This window comes from Artemia sp. Qi Xiang Cuo, chromosome 2, assembly GCF_049724085.1.
Source record: "Artemia sp. Qi Xiang Cuo chromosome 2, ASM4972408v1, whole genome shotgun sequence".
Classification (NCBI taxonomy): domain Eukaryota; kingdom Metazoa; phylum Arthropoda; class Branchiopoda; order Anostraca; family Artemiidae; genus Artemia; species Artemia sp. Qi Xiang Cuo.
The window spans coordinates 80165204-80188758 of NC_142795.1; the positions used below are offsets into that span (position 1 = coordinate 80165204).

Genomic DNA, 23555 nt, shown 5'->3' on the forward strand with positions numbered 1-23555 from the left:
ATAGATGGTTACTACTCCAGTGGACATTGTCTGTCACGCGTCAACCCAAAATCACTCCGATCTTTCATCCCTTAGTTCCATGACCATCTACCTTAGCTCTGCCCTAGGAATGATGTATGGACGGATTGATGATATACCTAACCTCACCCGGACTATCTGTCTTGGCTTTTTCTACAATTAGCCCTGGCTTGATGCCAGCAATTACTTGACTTTGCGCTTTAAAATTGCTGGTTTTAGTTGCTTTTAAGGCTTTTAACACTGTTTTATCAAAATGATTAAATTGCTTCTTTATATTATGTTCAACAAACGGCATCAATGGGTAGGTGTTGCAGTTATACTCCTTGATTTTGAAAAATATCTTTATTCTGATGTAGGCCTACCATTTTTGCTAAGCAAAAACTCCTCCATTTTGAAAAATACCTTTTTTTGCACCCTTGTAAAAAGAATCGAAAAATACTCGCTTCATCGGCCGGAATTTTCCAAATTGGGGTCATTTTGATCTAAGATCTCCCCGATCTGTGAATGTTGCCTTGACTAACAGTGGTTTAACCGAAATGTTTATTTTTCTTTTTTCGAAATGTTTATTTTTAGAAATTTTCTTGTCCATTAATAACCCTATTTTTTTTTCTACACCCTTTTCCAGAAACCCTTTTCCTTTTGCTCTAATTGAGCTAGCATAATTACTAGAACACCAGCGAGGATTTTGAAAAATATTAACGAAATTGATCAGAAATTAAATCCTATATCTTTTCCTTTTTTGTCTCTGTTTTATCACACAATCTAACAAAAGAATTATAAAAAAAAATATTAAAGTTGCTTTCAAACCCAAAATAACCATAAGATCTTTAGGAAATTCGGGCAAAAGGTTCCATTGTAACTGAACCACCGTGTAACTGAACCCCAAGCAACTGAACCACAGTGCAATTTAACCACCGTGCAACTGAACCCTCGTGCTACTGAACCCTCGTGCTACTGAACCCTCATGAAACTGAACCCCTTTTAACTGAACCCTCGTGTAACTCAACCCAATTTAACTAAACCCCCGTGAAACTGAACCACCATGTAACTGAACCACCGTGCAACTGAACCACCTCGCAACTGAACGACCGTGCAACTGAACCCTCGTGTAACTGAACCCTCGTGCAACTCAACCACCGTACTTATATTGGGTAAAACACAAGTTAGAATCTTTACATGTTCAACCTTGTTGGCATTGTTTGCTCTTTTAAGTCTTCATATAAATTACTGTCAAGATTATTTATAAAAATGCTCTGTTTTGTTGTCACAAAAACAAAGAAAATCGGACGTCATAAAATTCTTAAATCCAGATTTATTTGTCTTTTTTATGTCTGTTAATGGGGGTTCCTTCACCCTGTCACTGTCTACGGGTCTAAGCGTTTACCCCCTCCCCCGTGTAAAATTTCCCCTCCTATACCCACGGAAACCCCATCACCTGGAAAACACCCCCCTCACGGAAATTATGGTTTTCAAAATTTAAAAATCTTCTTTGAGTCGTGTTAATTTTCAGCTTAATTGAGAAGTTCTAAGGGAAGTGGAAAAAAGGAATTTATGTGTAAATCTTGCCCCCCCCCCCTCAGTACAAATAATTTCTTCTCATGAAAAATCCTCCGGAAAACCCCCACACAAAAAATTTTCGTATGTTCCCAATGACAAATACTATCTGTAAGCAACAGACAAATCAAAAAAACTTAAAAAGGAACTGAAACTTCTGCAATGGGTTTTCTTTCTCTCTCTCTCTCTCTCTCTCTCTCTCTCTCTCTCTCTCTCTCTCTCTCTCTCTCTCTCTCTCTCTCTCTCTCTCTCTCGCTCTCACTCTATCTCTCTCTCTCGCTCTCTCTATCTCTCTCTCTCTTTTTAATAATCATAACATCCTTAGCGGCCACCTTTTGAAGTTTTATTTTTCCTACTGATAAATGAAATAAATGAAGACTATTGTGAGACGTTAAATTATACACTCTTCGTTTTATGAATACATGTGAAAAGCAACCCGTTTGAACAGTTTTTTCAACAATGTTAATGTCTAGGACTTGTAGAAAAGCTTACAGTTCCTCGGATCACTTAGTAAAGACAGTTTCTCCTCCCTCTCTATCTCTCTCTTTGTCTCTCTCTCTCTCTCTCTCTCTCTCTCTCTCTCTCTCTTTCTTTCTCTCTCTACCTCTCTCTCTCTCTCTATCTCTCTTTCTATCTCTATCTCTCTCTCTCTCTCTCTATCTCTTTCTCTCTCTCTCTCTGTTTCTCTCTCTCTATTTTTGTTTGTGTCTTTCTCTCTTTATCTTTCTTTCTCTCTCTCTCTCTCTCTCTTTCTCTCTCTCTGTCTCTCTCTCTCTCTCTCTCTCTCTCTCTCTCTCTCTCTCTCTCTCTCTCTCTCTCTCTCTCTCTCTCTCTCTCTCTCTTTACTAATCAAAACATCCTTAGCTACCTCCTTTTGAAGTTTTATTTTTCCTACTGATAAATGAAACAAAAATTTCTTCTCTTTAATCACAACGTCTTAGTTCAGTCTCTTTTATCAAAATTTGAAGCTACAAAAATTTGCGGTAGATACTGAAATTTAGAAGTAGCTTCTTACTCGTAAACCCACTGGACTTAGCCTCGACGGATATATTGTGTTTTCTATTTTAATAGAATGACCTGAAAAGACCATGTATGCATTTAACAGTGCCAATATTGTGGTGAGCGATGCTAAAAGACTGACAAATGATGTGCTACGTGAACTAAATTTTCAAAAATGGATCTAGAGTTCAAAATAACGCCCAGGGATGTTTCCAAGCTCCAACCTTTACAGATTTCTTAATTTCAAGGGTTTTAAGGACTCTACGAAAGCTCGACTGCGACTGTCTTAACTTCGTAGTTTTCACTGAAAATTTCAATACTTTTAAGCTGTATTTGAGTATTGTACTTGGAAGATTACACTTTTCAATCGGGGAAAATTTCACTGAGCCTGCACTTTGGTTCTTGAGCTTTGCGATGCGGTTCTATTTCATTGAAAAATATTGTGAGACAATATACAACCAGGAAAAATCTTGTCAAGCATTTATACTGTCGTGCTAAACTTGTCTAGTCTTTTTCTGAAAAATTTTTTCCCTTCTGTAGCAAACGAAAGGAAGTTTAAATCTCTAAAGTGATAGAGAGGCTTCATTCACCTTGCCTGCAGTAGCACCGGCTTTGACTAGACAGCCAATATAGACTTTGAAATTTTTGAAGGCTGTGCAATTATATCTAGCTGTTCAATAATGATCCGCAAAAATGCTGCTGGTAGGGTGAATGACGTCAATCCTTTTTAGGTCACCTAAAATTGGTATTTTAGGTGATGACTCCTTTTCAAACGTTCAGAGACTTTGTCACAAAGCAGCTAGACCATTGCACAAGGATATTCTCACCGCATTTGATTTGAAGGATGCTCATATTACAACAGGTGCTGTTTGTGTCTACCCTTCAAGAGTTAAGGAAGCTGTTGACATTCTTAGGTCGCTTGGAGTTGAATTACCTGTTGCTTCTGGTAAGTTTTTTTTGTGCTGCAAAGAAAACTAAGATATGCTAAAAGAGATATACATTATTTAGTAATCTGCTGTCTTAAATTTACCGTAAATAGGTGCTGAGCTATGCATGGCGCACAAGAAAACGGAGAATGAAAAAAGTAAGGAAAAAACTGTCAAAAGTAAACGAGGATAATAAAAAAAATTGAAGACAAAAATACAAAACTAATGTCGGATTTCTTGAGTATTGAAGACGTCTTAGCAGAGGGCTTTGCCAAAATATCTGCTTTGTTTTTTTGTTTATTCACTGGCTGTAAGCTAGTCTGTTTGAAGTTTTTTGGGAAATTTAATTGTGTTTAAAACTCCCTCAAACAAAGCAAGAACTATAGGCAAGTTCAATCTGCTTACTCCTATCTTATTTGGGTCCTGAAATATGTAGAAGCCGATATTTTTTCCAAGATCTTCTGTAGGCTTTACAGAAAACCTTCTCTTTTCTCATTTACAGAAGTAGTTTAGAATTGGAGCTTTTGATATAAAAATTTTTTTTACGATATTTTGGGTGCTTAAAAATTCTTCCTTTTGCAGACAACTGCTTCCTAAAAGCAGTAAAAAAAAAAAATAACTCAAGTATATGTTTCATTTCCTCTATTTCCCCTCTAAAATTTATGTTTTAAATCCTTCCCCCTTTTGAATTATTACAGCCTAGTTGCAGGCTTTGGTGACATCCAGAGACCAAATCATTTCTTGGTATTGACATACCATGTATTGATCTACTCATGTATTTATTATTCCAAGCATTTGATATGTAATTACAGTCAACTCTGGCTAACTCGAAATTCACGGGACCACGATTTTTTTTCGAGTTACGTATAGTTCGACTTATGCATAGTTCGATTTATAGAGGTCATTCTGTTTAAAATTTAACTTATAAAGGTAAGGAGTTATATAGGTAAGCCAAACGAAAATTCGAGTTACAGAGGTATAAAATCGCTAAGTTTCCTCCCTACACCCAGTACAAAGTTAAGATGTCAATAATGTCAAATGTCAAAATGACATTTTGACATTGACAAAATGTCCATAATAAATTTAGTTTTCTAGGAAACAGACACCTGAACATTAACAGAATATGATGCAAAAATGTGTTTAGCAAAATTAATGCATATCAAAGTTAACACGTTGCAACCTGCATACTGGGATTTCGACTTGTAGAGGTCCGTTGAAAAAAACTTCGAGATATAGAGGTAAAATTTGACTTTGGGAGTAAAGTGAAAATTAAATGATAACGTATCTATTGAATTTCGAGTTATAGAAGTAATTTTCGGATCATTTCGTAAAATCGACTTACAGAGGTAAAATATAACCGCAAAATTATTTCGAGTTATACATAGTTTTTTCTTCGACTTAGACAGGGTTTTCCAAGTGTATTGAAAACAATTTGAGATATCAAGGATTTCGAGTTATCAAGGTTCGAGTTATCGAGAGTCGGCTGTATTCTAATAAAATAAACTGTTGACTATCTAAAACAGTCCTCAACCAGAGTTCGGAAACAGATTCCCGAGGTTGCGAAAAGGGAATTTGAAGTCGGTTTTAGAAAATAATTTATATGCTTTTTTCTGTAACACACACATTTACAAATAGTATTCAAGCAAAAATTATGCAGAGCATTCTAAAGAGCGTGAGGTGTGGGATTAACCCCTTTCGTCACTATGACCAAACTAATTGGACAAAATAAAAAAAAAACTTAATTACAGCTAACCCACAAGAAATTTTGTAAGTCTTATTAAACTAATCGATTCTCCTGATTCTGGAATACAGCCTGAATGTTGTAATTATCTCCGTAAACACTTGACATATATCGTGGGAACCGGTACTACTAGGGTATCAAGCTGTATGCACTGAGTAACACTGATGGATTAGTACTGAAGTTTGAGCCGGTGGAAAGAAGACAATCATCCTTACAAATACAGGGCATTAGGACTCGGTGGTGGTATCGTCGTTTAGCTTATGGCAGGAAGAAATATCTCTTAGGGTGACGAAGCTCTGAGTCGACCATTTTTTCGCTTCAATTTCTCTACTTCAAGCTCTGAAACAGAAAGGATGGTAAGGAGCAGGTGCTATTCGGCTCAGCCACACAGACCTTTGCCCTGTCAAACCAGAAAAGGAAATCAACAAAGAAGAGTGAGGACCCAAGAAAGAAACTCTATCAGGTGGCCACGAGCAGGCTGTTGTCAGATGGCTTGACAGCAGTATTTCCTCTACAACACTCATTTGGTATTGTGGAAACTGCAACAGTACAACGATAGATAGCATCAAAAGTTGCATATATAAGTCTCCCAATGAGAGACTATTATAAAACGTAATGCCAGTATGGTGGGTTGGATAAAATATGTCACATCATGAGTTTGTGTTGTGCTTTGATCCAATCTTACAAGTAACTACTGCAATTAATATTTTCAATGATCGTTGTGGTTGTGACATATCTCTGGCTGCTAAATATATGGCATATCAAAGACTAGACTATTTGCCTTCAGGCAAGAAGATATTTGCCTTCAGGCAAGAAGGCAAATATCAGCCAACAGCCTGATAAGGATATAATATTTGGTTGTTATGGCTAGTGGGCAATGATGAGAGGAGAAAATCAGTCTCAGAAATGCAAGATAAGTGCCTACAAACTTGAAACTGCAGCTAAATTTGAAAAAAGTAAAGTTGAGCTATGAATTACGGGGTAAAAAGAACTGCTTCAACATTTTCATGTGAGTTCAAGTTCGATGTACTTAGTTTTTGTATTACAAGCTGGTTGTAAGGCTTATTTATGTCCTAAACAGTTAGTCTAAATAAAATAACAATTTCTTCCGTTGAAAAATAATTGACGATGGGAGTGGTTAACAGGAATACAGATCGTGAAGAGGCTGAAAACGCCTTGTGTAGAACTTTGACTTTTAATGTACTCAATTCCCAAATTAATTACTTAATTATACAAACTTCTCACAGAAGTACTTAATTTAGTTAATTCTGTGTACTTAATGCAGAAAAAAAAGGAAAGAATATTCTGAGTATGAACCAAAAATAGCTTACGGGAAATACATACTCATCACAGTACTGACATTCTTTAACTATACAATGATCACAGCGGTCAAGTACGGCTCTGAAACGTAGGTGCATCGGAAAACGGAGGAGGGAATGTCAGATGTTTTCCAGAATAATTGCCACCGGATAGTTTTGAATACCCATTTGATTGACTATATCTCAAACATCAATGTAAAGGGAAAATTTGACTCTATCCCACTTTTTCGGGTTGTAATGAAAGAAAGGTTGAGATAGCTAGAACACGTTATCCAGATGAAGGATGACAGATTGCCATACATTGGTTTTTATGGTCATCCAGCTAGGGCCAAACGAAGAGCAGGTCGAATTGGGTTTGTAGAGGTCACAAGGAAGGATTTAAAGGAAATCGGAACTTCTTGGGTGATGTTAAAGAAGGAAGCTTTGAATGGATTGGAATGGAGGAGGAGCTTGCACAGTTGTGTTGGCCTCAGGTGGTCTGGTGCTACTGCAGATTGTTAGCAGTAGTAGTGGTAGTAGTAGTTTAGTTTTCTTGCGAAACGAGACATAAATTTACGTTGTTAATGCCATTATAAATGTAATATAATAAGAAAACTGAAAACAGTAAATATAATAGGAAATTGTTTGTATATTTTGAACCAAATTTAGCAGTTGGGGTTTCCAATTTTTACTTCATTGTCCTCTTTTTTTTCAATTTTTTTTAGATTTAGTTAGGACTATAAGATTTTTTCCTTTTACATTGTTTTAACTATTTTACTTTTCTGTTTTTTGTTGTTATTGTTGTTGTCTCGTCCTATCTTCGTACTTCAGCTCATTTTTCCTTCCATTTTGCGTTGCTTCGTGCTTACTAATTTTGTAATTTATAGTTGCAACTGGTTTCCCCAGTGGACAGACTCACCTGTCGCCTCGTTTGGAAGAAATAAGACTAGCTGTTGCAGATGGGGCATCGGAAATTGACGTAGTTATTAACAGATCGTTGGCCTTAAGACAGGAATGGCAAGGTATGGATGTCAGCTTTCTATTCCTACACATTTCAGTGCTCAAGATAAATCTTCCTATCTTTATGTTTGTTATTTTATAAATTTCTGGGGGCAATTTGAAGCCAATTAAGCAGATTCTAGTTATCCATAGATTTTGTTCGGTCCAGGCTTTAAGACAGGAATGACAAGTCATGACTGTGAGCTTTTTATTCATAGATCTCTCCTTTTTCCGTTCTTTTTTTTTGTCATTTTCCGATGGCAATTTGAAGTCCATTAGAATAGAATAGAATATGATTTATTGGCTAAAATAGCACAAAAGCTAGCATAAGCACGTTAGAACAATTACAATAATAAAACAGATGTTAGGGGATAAAATTCAATCAATTATTAAAATAGGAATCAGAATGTGCTAAAATAGCACAAAAGCTACCATAAGCACGTCAGAACAATTACAATAATAAAACAGATGTTAGGGGATAAACATGAAACAAAAAGTTAAATCAATTATTAAAATTGGAAACAAAATAGGAGACAAAAGAGTTTTTGTACCTCATGGTCAACATTTGGGGACACAGGTCCAGTTGGGTATTTGGAGCTCTACGAGCATTGAGTTTTGTACTAGGAAGGATTGAGGGATTTTCTTTAAAGGGAGGGAGAAAACGTCGATGATAGTCAGAACTAAGGCACTTGTGACCAAAGTTCATGGAAAGCATATGACGTCGTGATTCCAATGTAGTAACTTCAAGTCTAGCCAAACCTTCATCGTATGTAGTATAGGATGTCCCCAGTATAATTTTTATTGCTCTTTTTTGAATACTTTCAATTTTAGAACATTAGTCTTTAGTCAACCCAGGGTGCCAGACAGGGCAAGCATATTCCAGACGGGGTCTTATATAAGAAAAATAAATAATTTTAAGGTTCTGGATTGATATGGAGAACCGTTTGACGAGGGAGAAAGATTTAAGGAGAAAACTACCAGATTTAAATAAGTGGGAAATGTAGGAGTTCCATTTAAGGTCATTGTCCAGCTGCACACCAAGCAGTTTAACCCTATTTAAATTTGGTATATTGATAAGGGGTATATTTTTTAAAAAGGAGAATAACATGAAACTGCTTTTGGGTATATTTAAGTTGAGTTTAACATTGTCAAGATCATTCTTTAAATTGTTAATGAGTGAGTCGAGTGTAACGTCCAAAGTATTAGATGTTTGACAAAGGTTCAGTTATGTCAAATCATCTGCAAACTTAAAAGAGTTGCCGAAACTTGGTAAAACATTATTAAAAACAACTAAAAATACTAAAGGACCTAATTTAGTCCCTTGAGGTGCTCCACAGAAAATCGAGGAAAAACCTGATGAATCCCCGTTAGGGAGGACTACACATTGTTCAAGGCCAGACAAAAAACCTGCTACCATACACAGTCTCAACGTAGGAACTATTCAACTCAAGATGTTTGAAAATAGTGTCCAGTATATAAATTAAGCAATGCACGGTGCTATGATTCGGCCTAAAGCCAAACTGATTTGTGTTGATTTTATCATGAATACCGTCAAAAAGGAAATTGTAAATAAAACTTTCAAAGATTTTAGAGAAATGGAGATTTTTGATATTGGTCTTCAGTCAGAAGGAACTTTTAGGGTCTTAGTTTTTGGTATAGGAGATATAATAGCTCGTTTAAAACACACTGGAAAAATACCATCTACAAAACATTGGTTAAAAATAGCAGTTAGAGGTACACTTAAATACTGGGCACATTCCACAATCAATTTGATAGGGATATCACCTGGGTATACTGACTTATTTGTGTCAAGAGTTTCGAGTTCAAGTTGGGTATGATGAATTTCAATCACAGGAATGTCACTCACTGCACTGTTGGCCGGCATATGTTGGAGTGGCGGGTGAATTTTACAAATTAAAACAAAATGATCATTTATGACATCCGCACCCACTGGGTCACCATTACTGTCCAGTAAGAAAAACTTTGAACAGACCTTTCCCATGGGATCTTGGATGCATATGTGGAAATTCTTAGGGTCAGAATACAATAATTTATTGAGCACGTGCGCACCATGCTCCTTTCTTGCTTTACGGATTTCGCTAACAGCGATGTTTCGAAGTTTTCGATATCCTTGGAAAAATCCTTCCTTAAAGAGTTTATCACGTTCATTTATTAGGCACAAATTTTTTTTTATTCATCCACGATTTGCAGTTAGATGTGCGAGTAACTTTTTTCACTAAAAAGGTGTCACAATATAACTGGAAAAGTTCCGCTAAAAACTTAGAGCCATTTTATTACCATTGGTAAGACATAGGATATTGGCCCAAGATTTGGAACTAAGTTTTACTCTGAAATGGGCGACCTTCTCGTCAGTAATGGGTCTATAAGAATAACTGATCAATCGTTTTGGGGGAAAGGATGATAAAGGGGTCCAAAAGATGCATAGATGGTCACTTCCCCTAATGGAGGGGCTATTTTGGGGGCACTGTAGTAATTAACCATAGATTTTGCTCGGTCCAGGCTTTAAGACAGGAATTACAAGTCATGGCTGTGAGCTTTCTATTCATAGATCTCTCCTTTTTCCTTTCTTTGTTTTGTCATAAGGTAATCCTTGTTAGGCATAACTTTTGTTTAGTCCAAGCTTTAAGAGAGGAAGGGCAATGTATGGCTGTGAGCTGAACCTTTCAATACTTAAGATGGATCTTTCTATTTTTTTGTCTTTTTTTTGTCATGTTCTCCTGGCAATTTGAAGCCAATTTAATACCTTTTGTAGACAAAGCTCACATGTTAAGGACACTTTTCAAAGAAAACAGTGGACCTTAGGGGACATCGACCTAGGGAATTGAACCTGTTGAAGTTTGTGAGACTGAAGGATCCTGACTGGCAAAGAAATTAAGCTGCATTTAAGCCGCGGGGTGTCAATAGTCTCCTATCCCTTTTTTGTCAAAGCCTGATTTGAATTTAGAACTTTAATGTTATTAATATGTTATCTGGACCCGCTCAAGCATTTTCTCGCTAAGAATTTAAGATATTTGGGCATTAGAAGAGCCCCCTCCCAAGGATATAAAAAAACTCTGAAGAAGAAATGTCTAATACCTTATAACTAGAAAATCATTCTGTTGAGAAATTTTCGTCCAAGGATTTATTTTTCTACGCCAGAAAAAAGCTTTACCGATCAAAAATCCATTAGTCAAAGTTTATCATTATCTATTTATTAATTATCAATTTTAGGTGTTTATGATGAAGTTCTACAGATGCGTGAAGCATGTGGTGAAGCCCATATGAAGGTTATCCTGGCTGTTGGAGAATTAGGGACAATGGACAATGTATATAAGTAAGATTAAGAAACTATAGCCTGTATCTCACCTATGTGCGGAGGGGGGGGGGGAATGCCCAAAAATGTAATTTTTGATTTCGATTGTTCTAGCCTTAATCTAGAAGAATGAGCTATGTTTTTATTAGTTTATTGGTATCCAATTAATTAGTTAATTTGTTAGGGCAAAGGAGATTAATTAATTTTGGTTAATTGATTGAATTTTCTAAATAACTTTTAGTTTTCATAAACTAATCAGAACTTTTTATTAACATAAGTAGGCCAAAAAGTGTTTTTAACCCTGTCAATCGTAAAATAGTTAAATTGAGTTAATTTGTATTGAATGGTATGAAAAGAGTAGAAAGAGTGAATGAGTTTTGGTTTATGATAAAAGATTGTGTGACGCTGCTCAAGTCACAATAGTGACTTAATAAAACGTCATACGTTCTTACCATCTCTACGTTTGTTGATAATGTTATTCAAAAAATGTGTTGTAAGTGCCAGTTAAGTATGATGTATTATTAGTTGAAAATAAAAGTCAAGTCAAGTCAAATACTCTAATATTTCTACTGATGACGATCGCTGTATGCGTGATCGAAATATCTAGACTTTTGTACTTCTTTTCACTGTCTAAATAAATGGACTTATCCCTAAAAAAAAAAAAAAAAAAAAAAAAAACTGTCAGTTGCAATTCTTCGGAACTAATGCTTTAGCATTTCTAGGTATGGCTAAGATTTAGGGAGAGGGCTCCATTGATACAAGTTTTTGGTAATTTTTATCAGTTGCGCCCCTAGAAAAATAAGAAAGATCGGTATTATATTCTTAATCCTATGACCCTAAACGGGAAAAATAATTTCCGGCAATTTTGTTCTTGCTTTGCTTTTTACCGGTTTTTTCTTAGGAAATTTGAAGTACATTAAGGAGAAATCAGAAATGTAAATGTTATATGTAAAACATAATAAATTTTAGGAAATGGCCTAGAGTCAGGATGTTCTTTTTAGTGATGTTTTGCAGCTAAATTTGGTAGTCCACACTCTACCATCCTTCTCATCCTGTTTGTGACTGCACATTGGAATACAATTTAACCGTTTGCTCAAAAAATTGTTTGGGTTTCAAATCAAAATATTATTTGATAAAACATTAAAAGAGATAGGCATATGCACAGAAACTCTTTTCTGATGATGGTTAATAACACAAAAAACATTCTCAAAGATGAAGGGGGGCGGTAATAAGAAAGAAAGAAATTTTATTTGATAACTTGGATAAGAAATGCCCCGAAAAAAAATGAAGATTCAGAAGGGGGCTGGTCCCCTCCCCATCCCTCTGCCTCCCTCCCACCCCTTGCGTACGTCCGTGAAAAGAGAGCCCGTGCCAGGCCTGATTGGGCTGAGAACAGCAACGATTTATACGCCTTACATACTGCAATAAGGATTCTTGGTACATACATGATTTTTTTTAGATGGTTATAGGATTTTTTTAAAGCAAGCAACAAGAATTTTGGGCTTAAGAAAGCAATGTGTTCTCCAGTAATCTAAACCCAGGTGAAGCTATTTGAAGGGAAGGAAAAATAATTCAGCCCTTCCAAGTGAAAATGGGCATGAGACACCAAATGTTGGGGAAATTATATTGCGATAACATTGACTAGTTCAATGTCCTGTCATAGTAAGTATAATAAAAAAAAATTCAAAAATTTTCTAACTAGTAATTCCAGAAGGAAAAAGAATTATGCAAAGTTCTACGAAAAAGTGGACTTGAAAAAAATTGTAATTCAGTCTTCAAAACTTGCTATGAAGTTTTGGAAATATCGTTACTACTCTTTCTTTTTGTAAGTTGTCTTGTATTTTTTCCTTTTTAATATTTTCGATTTCTTGTGTCAATAATTTACTGAAACTACTAATGTCTTCCTTAGGGCTTCTCTTGTAAGCATGATGGCTGGTGCTGATTTCATTAAAACATCAACAGGAAAAGAAGCTGTTAATGCTGTGCTCTCAGCTGGACTCGTCATGGTCCGCGCTATTCGTGACTATTATCAAAAAACAGGATACAAGGTACGCTAATACCTAATATTTTCCACCAAGATATTCAAAGTACTTATTCTTTTTTTTCTTTTCATTCATTTTCCTCTTTTATATTTTTTTCAGGATACTTGGCAGGAAATTTGATCTAGAATTACTAGTTTAAACCTTTTCTCTTAGGCAGAATGGGGGAGGAGCTTGGAATGCTATATTAATTTTTAGCCTTTTCTTCCAGCTATTTAGTGTTTTTTTTTTAAGTAAACGGCCTTATAAGTTGCTTAATTTCAAGATTCACTAACTCTATCAAGTGGGGTAGTATTGACGGGGTGGAATCTTCTCGTGGTGACCCTAGGAGTAATCGGCACAATTAGACGCTGGTCTTTTACTGCTAATTTTAGTAATCGTCCAGCCACCGGCCGTGCAGGACAATGTCTGACAGTGAGGAAGAGTAGTCCGTTGAATGCGCTGTCAAAATTGGATGAATTGAAGCTTGTATAGCTGCCGAAATCATGCTACGGGGAGGTTAATCCTCCAGGAGATCTGAAGCGGAGACAGTGATGCAAGAAAAGGACCCTTGAGGAGCAATCTGAAGAGGGAGCAAGAAGGTCTTTTGTTAGTACCAATAGATCAAGATAATCAAGTGATGCTTTCTGTTAATTGCTGACTAGGGTTGGAAGACTACTCTAGCGTTGCCTGCCCAAGATTGTCTGAAGCTACCGGATGGGCCTCTCGCGATGAGGGAAAACAATGGTAGAAACGATTAAGTTTTGTGTGTCCACACATAATAATAATAGTAGCTCCATCAAGCAAGCAATGGGTAAAAGCGAAAGATAAGATGTTTTGCTAATTCTATTAGAGTGTACATTCCATTCTGTAGATAATTTTTTTTTTTTTTATGTTGAATGTAGAGTTTACTCTAGATTTTTTTAGTGAAACACTGAAAATATGTCTTTTTTCTTCTTTTTTTAGTACAGAAAAAGTTCTTAAGTCATTTTAGTAAGAAGTTAGTCATATCGACTTCTATAAAATTTTTTAATATTGAACTTTTTTCTGTTATTAATCATTGATTTTACAAAATTTTCTTTTGGACCTAAAAGTCAGAAGTTAGCTATGGTTTTGTCGCAAAGATTATAATAATAAAGGGCAGAACTGGTTGATTTGGCAACATCACAAAAATCGCAAGTTTGGTCTGAAATAGCTTAAACTTATTTGCAAAGTTAATCAACTTATTAGCCTTAATTATATCTTATCTACAGAGCAATTTAGTTTATGTTATTTGCAGTCGTTTATTGACTAGTTATAAAATATAAATAATTTATAACTTATTGTCCTTTACTGCTGGTAAAGGTCAGAAATGTTTGAAATTTATTATTCTCTAATACAGTCTAGTCTTGATAGATTTTTCTTTAGAACACAGACTATAATCAATTAAAAATCATAATAATATTAAAAGGTCATGGAAAGGATGATACCGGTTTTTCTCGCTTGTTTTTAAAAACACCACTTTTAGGGAAACGGTGGTTAAAAGACCTTTTTCACTGACAAACCAGAATTATCAATAGAAGAAAAAAGTATATAAAAGCAGTTTATCGGTTTGTTGACAAATCGATTTATCTGTTTGTCAACAATCCTGCAATAAACCTGCAATTCAAGACACAGGAACAGAAAGAATTCAGAATTTCAGATTCAGAACTAGCGATCAGATTCAGATTTCTAGCGAGATTGTCAAATTCACAATCGGGATTATGAACTTACAATCCTGATTGTCAGTGGAATAGCAATTACATGATCTAGATCAGTGGTTCTCAAACTTATTTAGACACTTTACCCCTTTTTACCCCCCAAAAATTTTAGGTACCCCTTCTCAGTTACTGATGCTGAGAACTATTGCTAAAATATAATTAAAATTGTAATTCCTAGAGTTAAAGGGTTGTTTTATTTTATTTTTTTACCGGCCGCGTACCCCCTAAAAAATTACGCGTACCACAGTTTGAGAACCACTGATCTAGGTGATCGGTTAAACGGCATATTTTACAATCCGGTATATTAGTTTACAATCCAATTCGTCAATGAAAAAGGCCTAAATTCAATAATCCTTGAAAATATTTTGTGTTTTTCTGGTTGTATTTGTGTTGCATTGTGCGATATGCGTTTGTAGGATTATTTGTGTTTTTCTTCCTGACTGCGTGATTAGGCTTTGTTCAAAAATGTATGAATCAGTGTACGTAGTCAACGGTACAGTCTTTGTGGATTTTAAGCAGTTTTTAGTGCATTTTTAGGGTAGTTTTTTGGGGGGTTATTTGTTTTGATGAGCTTTTTTGGGGTGTTTAAAATAAATTAGGAGTTGTAGGCCTAGGAAATGCTAGCATGGGACGCTAACTCTTGTTTATGAAGGAGTATCACTAATAGCCAAAAATGTAATGAGCAAGGTGAGTCTATCAAGAGCATAAGGGGACTTCTTGCCGTTCGGTCATAAGCCGACTTAAGCAATTTGCGGTATCATAGTCGGGTATTGGTGTTTCTCCCTACCTATCTTGAGACTTTAAAAATTTAAACAATTTAACGTTGAAAGGCAATTACCATAATGACATTTTGACTAAACAAATTTAAGTGTAATGTAACTGTAACAAGTTTAACTGTTTAAGTAAAGAAATTTAACTGTAACAAGGGTAAAAATTACACTTGTTAAGAGTCTTAGAATCTCTGATCTAAAGGTAAGGCAGTGTCAAATTAGGCGGAACTAAATGCATTTGTTTGGAGTGAAAGGATAAGGTGTTCAGACAGAGAATAGACCTCATGATGAATAAAGAATCTTTTTACTGTTGTTTAGGTTGGTATTAATAGTTAGATTAATTAGGTATTGTTAGATTTAATTGGTATTAATAATAGAATTCTACTTGCAAATTTTGTAATTAAAATATGCAAGGCGTAAATCATAACAAATAGGGATAGACAGCATCCTAGCTTTGGCTAGTTTGGCGTAGAGAAATTGTAATAATTGTAGGAAATTTTTAATATGCAGTTTTTTATTTTAACTTATTGGCACAAAATGGCAAATAAGATAACATGGTCCTTACCGTATCGTAATTTAGCTAACCTTACTGATTATTTTATTGTCAGTCTGAGATTGATGGGGTTCGTACAGGTCACTGGTATATATAGGAATGTTTCTTGTCAATTTTAAAGTACAGATTCGCCTTCTAGGAGCTACTGCAGTTGATCTAAAGCTGAAATTTATGAAAGCTCACTGTTTACCAGGTAGTTACGAATTTGATTGACCTCAAGATAAGAACTTGAGAGGAGCATCCCTAAAAAGTTTCTTACGAAACTGGAGGGTTTAGAATTTGGTTCCAAGAAGAATTGAATATGCTTCACTGTGATGTCAATTAAAAATTTTATAGATATGTTTCAAATGTTTTAATTGTTGCGAAATATCACCTTTTAACGCTAAAACGAATCTGAAAAAGTTAAGTATCAGGAACGCTTTACATGAGTTTTATTCATCCTCTTCTGGAATGTTTCGCTTCAGTGTGGTTTCTCAAAAATTTGACGAAAAGTGTTGAAAGGGTTAAAAAATGGCTACAAGGGTGACTCCAAATATACAGGACCTGTCCTTTTCTCAGAGAATCACCTGGCTTTAATTTCCCCCTCTTAAAGCTCGTAGACGGCATGCAGATCTAATTAGTGCATATACAATAAAATATCGATTATAATTATAGATAACTATATTACATAAATAAATAAAATAGATTGTAAAATATTAAAATCATAGTGATCAATCAAAATATTCACAATGCTGTGATGCTCATGATGTCATGAAACTCTTTATTTAGTTTTGGACATTATCGTTCGTCAGAACCCACATCCCCGTCGAGTATCCAAGTGGACCCAGGGGGGTTTACCTGCACCACTTTGGGAATCACTGCTCTAGAGGCATCCATAAAAAAGTAGGGAACATAATTAATAAAATTTGTAAAAAAAAAATTAACACAGAGGGTTCTGAATCGTTTGAAAGGATTCAGTTTAGAGCCTTAATGTATCTAGGGAGGCAAAAAGTTCCTTGTCTGGGGTTGCTTAGGGACTTTCAGCTTGAATCCTTATCTGACCACCGTCATTAAACTCCGCCAAAATCTGGATTATCCATTTGGGTCACATCTATTCACTGAAACATCGTTCCACCCACTTTTGTCATTCCATCATACCTAGACTCCCTAGCTAAGCAGTAGCACCTTTTCTCAAACTAGAGCCGATTGACACGCAACATGCGAAATATGAACAAAAATTTGTTCTAGATTTTGAACAATGTTGTGATTTTGAAACGTGAGCATAATTATGTCCAGGGGCGTAATTTTCTATGGGGCAGGGGGGTTAACTTTGCCCCATGCTCCATCTGACCCCTGCCCCTCACCCCCCAATTGAAATTTAGTGCTTTCAAATCTTTTCAAAACTAAGATAGACCAACATAATTCAAGCATCTACAGAAACAGGTCATTTTTTAGTATATGTTTGCCTTTATGCTACTATATGGCTCATTTTTCAGTTAGTCATAATACTTGACTTGGCAAAGTTGGGTTTAACTTGCCCCTTCCCCCCCCCCCTCCCCAGGATTTAGACGAAATTACGCCCCTGGTTATATCATGTTTTTTTTTTACTTGAAAGAATTTAATATTGAATCGACGAATTGTCTTTGTTTACTTGTCTTTTTGTTCTTTGTATATCAAGTAATATCTGAAAAAAAAAAGTTTTGGTGTATTGCTGGTTCTTGGCTTTTTTTTTTTTTTTTTTTTTTTTGTTCTTTTTTTTTTTTTTTTTTTTAGAAAAAAAAGTATTTGGATTTTATTATTATTATTATTTTCCGGTATTAATGCTGTAATTTCTTCATTGGTTTTTGTTTCTCTTACCTTTTTCTGGTTTTGTATCACCACCATTATTAATAAAATACAATTGTCGCAACTGATCCACGTAGGTCACAGTGCTAATAGATTTACTTCAGTTGCGACAATTGTATTTTATTAACATTGGTGGTTGTTTTATTTGTTTTTAGTTTATTCTAGTTCTTTATGTTTGCTCCTTTTGTGCTGAAGACGCCTAGCTTGCATAGCGGCGAAATATACGCGTCTTTTTAGTCTTTCATCTTTTCTCTCTACTAGCCGCAGTCTCGTTTATTGTCTTTTCATTGAGTTTTTTCTCTCTTTGTTGTTTTTTGTCATGACTGGCCAGTTCGGCTTAAGAATTTTCAAGAAAAGCTAAGATGGCAGCAAGGCCGTACCCAGATGGGGGGGGGAAGGGTGGTTAAGGGGTTTGACCCCCCCCCCAAATGTTTGTTTGACTCGTAAAAAAGAAACAAAAATGGATATAAACAAATTTTTTATGCATTTTTTTGAGGGTTTTTTTGTGTGTAAACCCCCCCCCCGCCCCGATTTTTTTGTTTGAGTAAAACACCTCCGAAAAAAAAATCCTGGGTACGGCCTTGGATGACATGGCCACGTTTTATTGATGATAAACTGCCAAAGTTTATCTGGTAAAAAATGCTATCTGGTAATAGGGCTTGGGCCAAACGAAAAGCAGGACGCCCTCGAATATATTTGCTACTACTTGTACTTAAATCAAGCCACAAGTTTCGCAGCTCTCCCTGGCGCTATGAGAGGGTAGATGGTCGCATTCCTCTGGGTGCGGTCAATGGGCAACGATCTCAGGCTAGGAGGAATCCCATCAGCGGGCGTTGGTCTGAACTCACCAATGGGTTCGAGGTTGGATTTGACTGTGCCCATCAAGGGCTTGGATGGAGAAGGAAGAGATTATAAGAAAAGATTGGAAATTCGTGGAGGGAAGGGGTACCTAAATAAAATCTTTGAACATCATGGGGTTCAGGAGCGTGTAGATCTGAGTTGGTGTTAGGCGACTTATTGCTGTGATGGTAGTTTTCATTAAGAGTAGTTGAAAATTGAGTAACTTCAAAATATAAAGGTTCCCTTGAGAGAACCAACTTTATGTGGTATTGTATCGTTCTAAATTTATATAACATTTTTTTTCTTTGTTAAGCACTATCTTGTAAAGTAATCGGGCAGATAATTCTTCTTTTTTTTATCCTCAATAGGAACAGATACAAGCATTTAAGATGAATTATCACAATGGGATGAATATTTTAGGTTGGTTTCAAGCCTGCTGGGGGAATTCGAACTGCTTCTGACGCTATCAATTGGCTGTTGCTCATGAAGTTAGAACTAGGCCAAGATTGGCTGAACCCTCAACTATTTCGAATTGGAGCCTCATCAGTGTTAACCGACATTGAACGGGAGATGTACCGTCTTGGTCTTGGAGCATATCCAAGCATTAAATATCTGGCACTCGCCTAATTCTTTATCTTTTTATTTCGTAAGTTGCGGGGAATTGCAAGCTTAAGAAAATTCTGAGGAAATTTCTGACTTTATAAATGTTGTTTTTATTTCTATACTGCTTCTCCGTCTGATCATATATGCACACAAGACTAGACAAGGAGGGAATATCTCTCTATTAGGTGGGTTTCCTGCAGATCCCCTGTCCCCGAAGAAAATTTTGCAAAACACCATAAAATCTTTAAACACTAACGTTTCTAGAGCTGTATCCCCTCTCTTCAATTCTAAAAAAAAAACATACTTTGATCCCACTTAAAATCTTAGATAATTCGTTTTAAATTTGGAGGTTATCTTTTCCTCCTTCCATGTGTGTCAGTTGGGTCAGTTGGAATTGAAAAATCCCGAAGAAGCATAAATTAGTTGCTCTGCTTGTTTCACGTCTGATTTTAAAGTGCTTGAGGAGGGTTGTAGTTGAATTGGAAAGAGCTTGACACATTTGTCCCCCAAACAAAACAAAAATTACCTATGGCTAGTCATCTATTACGCTTACTTACACAAAGTGAAGAAGGGGAACAGAGTCCACAAGGAATGATACACTCTAAACTAGAAGGGTTTTTCTGCGTGGCCTGGTCCTTTTTTCAACATGCACTGAGACATTTTGAATTTTTTTTTCTCCATCCAGTGTTTCCTTCCTTGTCCACTATAACATTATTTCGAGGACAGACTGAAGAATCTGCTTTGGTCCGCGTTCGGAATAGCGAGATATTTCATCAGTTAAAAAAAAAAAAAACCAAAAAATAATTTGAGCTAAAATATGGAATGATTTTATTTCCACATACTGGCGTTGTTTATAAATAAAGGTTGACTATAAAAAAAAACAAAAAAAACTGCTGGATAATATGACAAGCCATTACACATTTTACATATATATGACAGGTAATAATTTACTTTCGATAAATATGACTCAGATGAGTGTATGGATTTCTCATTACCCGGTACTCTCTATGTTTTCTTATTTTGTGCTGTTATGTGTATTAGTACGTTTCATTCAATAAAAATTTAATAAAGTATTCTAGGACGGATTTTTTTGTGGGAATTTGAGCATATGTGGGAAACTTGATCAATGAAACTATAGTGCTGGTAGTCAGCCCATTTCTTTTTTCTGTACTTTGATAGTAAATAGACCTCCCATCAAAGATAACGTGTAATATATGCCGTTAGCCTATGTCTTAATATTAAAAACAGACAACTATGAAGACATTGTTTTATGAAAAAAATAAAGCGAATCTTACATGAAAAGTACACTACTCGAAATAAAAAAATTGTTTTCAGTAAATCGCAAATGACGCTCTGGATTTAGAGGGTTGTAGCCCTAACTTTGTTTGCGGTTCTGTTCGCTTTGGGTTTTTTCTTTCTTTGATAGTAACTTCTGTCCGTTTCGTTTTAAAGTTAAGTTTGTATGACATTACCTATTATCTTATGGTAATACGTTTTATGACATTACCATATACATTTTACATTTATACATTTTGACATTTCATATGACATTTTATGGCTCATACATTTTATGACATAACCATACATCTCCTCCTCTTAGGTTCTAATATGGCTCATTATTCTTCTATGAAAAACTTCGTTTTTGGAATTTATAAAATACTAGTAAAAGGTCCAAAGCTCAACTGATCAACCATGAAATTAGAGTGCTTTATATTTGTCACTAAGTTTAGTTGAATTTATTTGACACTAAATCCAGGGTATTAGTACCAGGAAATACACACAATGGTTAAAAAATATATATTATTATTATTTTTTAAAAATGACGTTTTTAGTGTGATGGTTGCTCCTGTTTGTCACTAAGTTTAGTTGAATTTCGTTGATACTAAGTTCAGGGTATCAGTACCAGTAAATAAATACCAATGGTTAAAAAATATATATATTATTATTATTTTTTTTAAATTACGTTTTTATTGTTATGGTTACTCCTGTTTGTCACTAATTTTAGTTGAATTTCGTTGATACTAAGTTCAGGGTATCAGTACCAGGAAATACATACAAGGGTTAAAAAATATATATATATTATTATTATTTTTTAAAAATGACGTTTTTAGTGTGATGGTTGCTCCTGTTTGTCACTAAGTTTAGTTGAATTTCGCTGATACTAAGTTCAGGGTATCAGTACCAGGAAATACATACAAGGGTTAAAAAATATATATATTATTATTATTATTTTAAAATGACGTTTTTAGTGTGATGGTTGCTCCTGTTTGTCACTAAGTTTAGTTGAATTTCGTTGATACTAAGTTCAGGGTATCAGTACCAGGAAATACATACAAGGGTTAAAAAATATATATATTATTATTATTTTTTTTAAAATGACGTTTTTAGTGTGATGGTTGCTCCTGTTTGTCACTAAGTTTAGTTGAATTTCGTTGATACTAAGTTCAGGGTATCAGTACCATTAAATACATACCAAGGGTTAAAAAATATCAATATTATTAGTATTATTTTAAAATTACGATTTTTGTGTGCTGGTTGCTCCCGTGTTTCACTAAGCTTAGTTGAATTTCGTTGATACTAAGTTCAGGGTATCAGTACCAGGAAATACATACCAAGGGTAAAAAAATATATATATTATTATTATTTTTTTAAAATGACGTTTTTAGTGTGATGGTTGCTCCTGTTTGTCACTAAGTTTAGTTGAATTTCGTTGATACTAAGTTCAGGGTATCAGTACCAGGAAATACATACAAGATTTAAAAAATATATATATTATTATTATTATTTTAAAATTACTTTTTTAGTGTTATGGTTACTCCTGTTTGTCACTAATCTTAGTTGAATTTCGTTGATACTAAGTTCAGGGTATCAGTACCAGGAAATACATACCAAGGGTTAAAAAATATATATATTATTATTATTATTTATAAATGATGTTTTTAGTGTGATGGTTGCTCCTGTTTGTCACTAAGTTTAGTTGAATTTCGTTGATACTAAGTTCAGGGTATCAGTACCAGGAAATACATACAAGGGTTAAAAAAAAATATATATTATTATTATTATTTTAAAATGACGTTTTTAGTGTGATGGTTGCTCCTGTTTGTCACTAAGTTTAGTTGATTTTCGTTGATACTAAGTTCAGGGTATCAGTACCAGGAAATACATACAAGGGTTAAAAAATATATATATGATTAGTATTTTAGATATGACGTATTTAGTGTGATGGTTACTCCTGTTTGTCACTAAGTTTAGTTGCAATTTCGTTGATACAAGTCCAGCGTATCAGTGCCAGGAAACACATACAAGGCTAAAAAAAATATATATTATTATTATTATTTAAAAATGAAGTTTTTAGTGTGATGGTTTCTACCGTTTGTCACTAAGTTTAGATGAATTTCGTTGATACTAAGTCCAGGTTATCAGTACCAGTAAATACATACAAGTGTTAAAAAATATATATCTTATTAGTATTATTTTAAAATTACGTTTTTTTTGTGCTGGTTGCTCCCGTGTTTCACTAATTTTAGTTGAATTTCGTTGATACTAAGTTCAGGGTATCAGTACCATGAAATACATACCAAGGGTAAAAAAATATATATATTATTATTATTATTTTTAAATGACGTTTTTAGTGTGATGGTTGCTCCTGTTTGTCACTAAGTTTAGTTGAATTTCGTTGATACTAAGTTCAGGGTATCAGTACCAGGAAATACATACAATGGTTAAAAAATATATATATTATTATTATTTTTTTTAAATGACGTTTTTAGTGTGATGGTTGCTCCTGTTTGTCACTAAGTTTAGTTGAATTTCGTTGATACTAAGTTCAGGGTATCAGTACCAGGAAATACATACAAGGGTTAAAAAAAAATATGTAGATAATAATTATTTAAAAAAGGAAACAATTGATGTTTTTAGTGTGATGGTTAGTATTATGGATGGGGTTGTGTGGAGGTTCGTCCTTTTTCCAGGGGCCAGTTCACTTATACCTAAGGCTTTATTCATTTTCTAGTAAAATACTATCTCCCAGTATCTATTGTTGCATTGCTCCTTCTTGTTGGTAGTATGCGTAATTTTTAAGAAAAAATAAATATTCAAAATAAAAATTCAAATAGAACCAAAAATATATTCATTTATTTAATTAATTAATCTTTGGTTTAATTTTTTTTAGTTAATTTTAAAAGATTAGGCAATTAAAAAAAGAATAATTATGAAGTAAAATTAAAAGAAGAATAAATCATCACCGCAGCTTCAAATTATCGGGATGCAGCTGCCACTTGAAAATTTGCAGCTTGACTAGCTGAAGCTTAACTAAGCAAGTGGATTGATTGGTCTATTTCAGGCCTTAAGGCCAAAACTG

At 34.8% G+C, this 23555-nt stretch overlaps 1 protein-coding gene across 1 annotated transcript in view; it reads left to right on the forward strand.

Annotated features, from left to right (window-relative positions):
• The window catches only part of LOC148955662 (deoxyribose-phosphate aldolase-like), a 35848-nt gene extending 15109 nt beyond the window's left edge, over positions 1–20739 (forward strand). Inside the window, exons 3-7 of the mRNA XM_089107875.1 lie at positions 3326–3517; positions 7424–7558; positions 10767–10869; positions 12758–12896; positions 19013–20739. Of these exons, the coding sequence (XP_088964001.1) occupies positions 3326–3517; positions 7424–7558; positions 10767–10869; positions 12758–12896; positions 19013–19219 (776 nt within the window). The 3' untranslated portion in view covers positions 19220–20739. The remainder of the gene's footprint in view (positions 1–3325; positions 3518–7423; positions 7559–10766; positions 10870–12757; positions 12897–19012) is intronic.
• The last annotated feature ends 2816 nt before the right edge of the window (positions 20740–23555 follow it).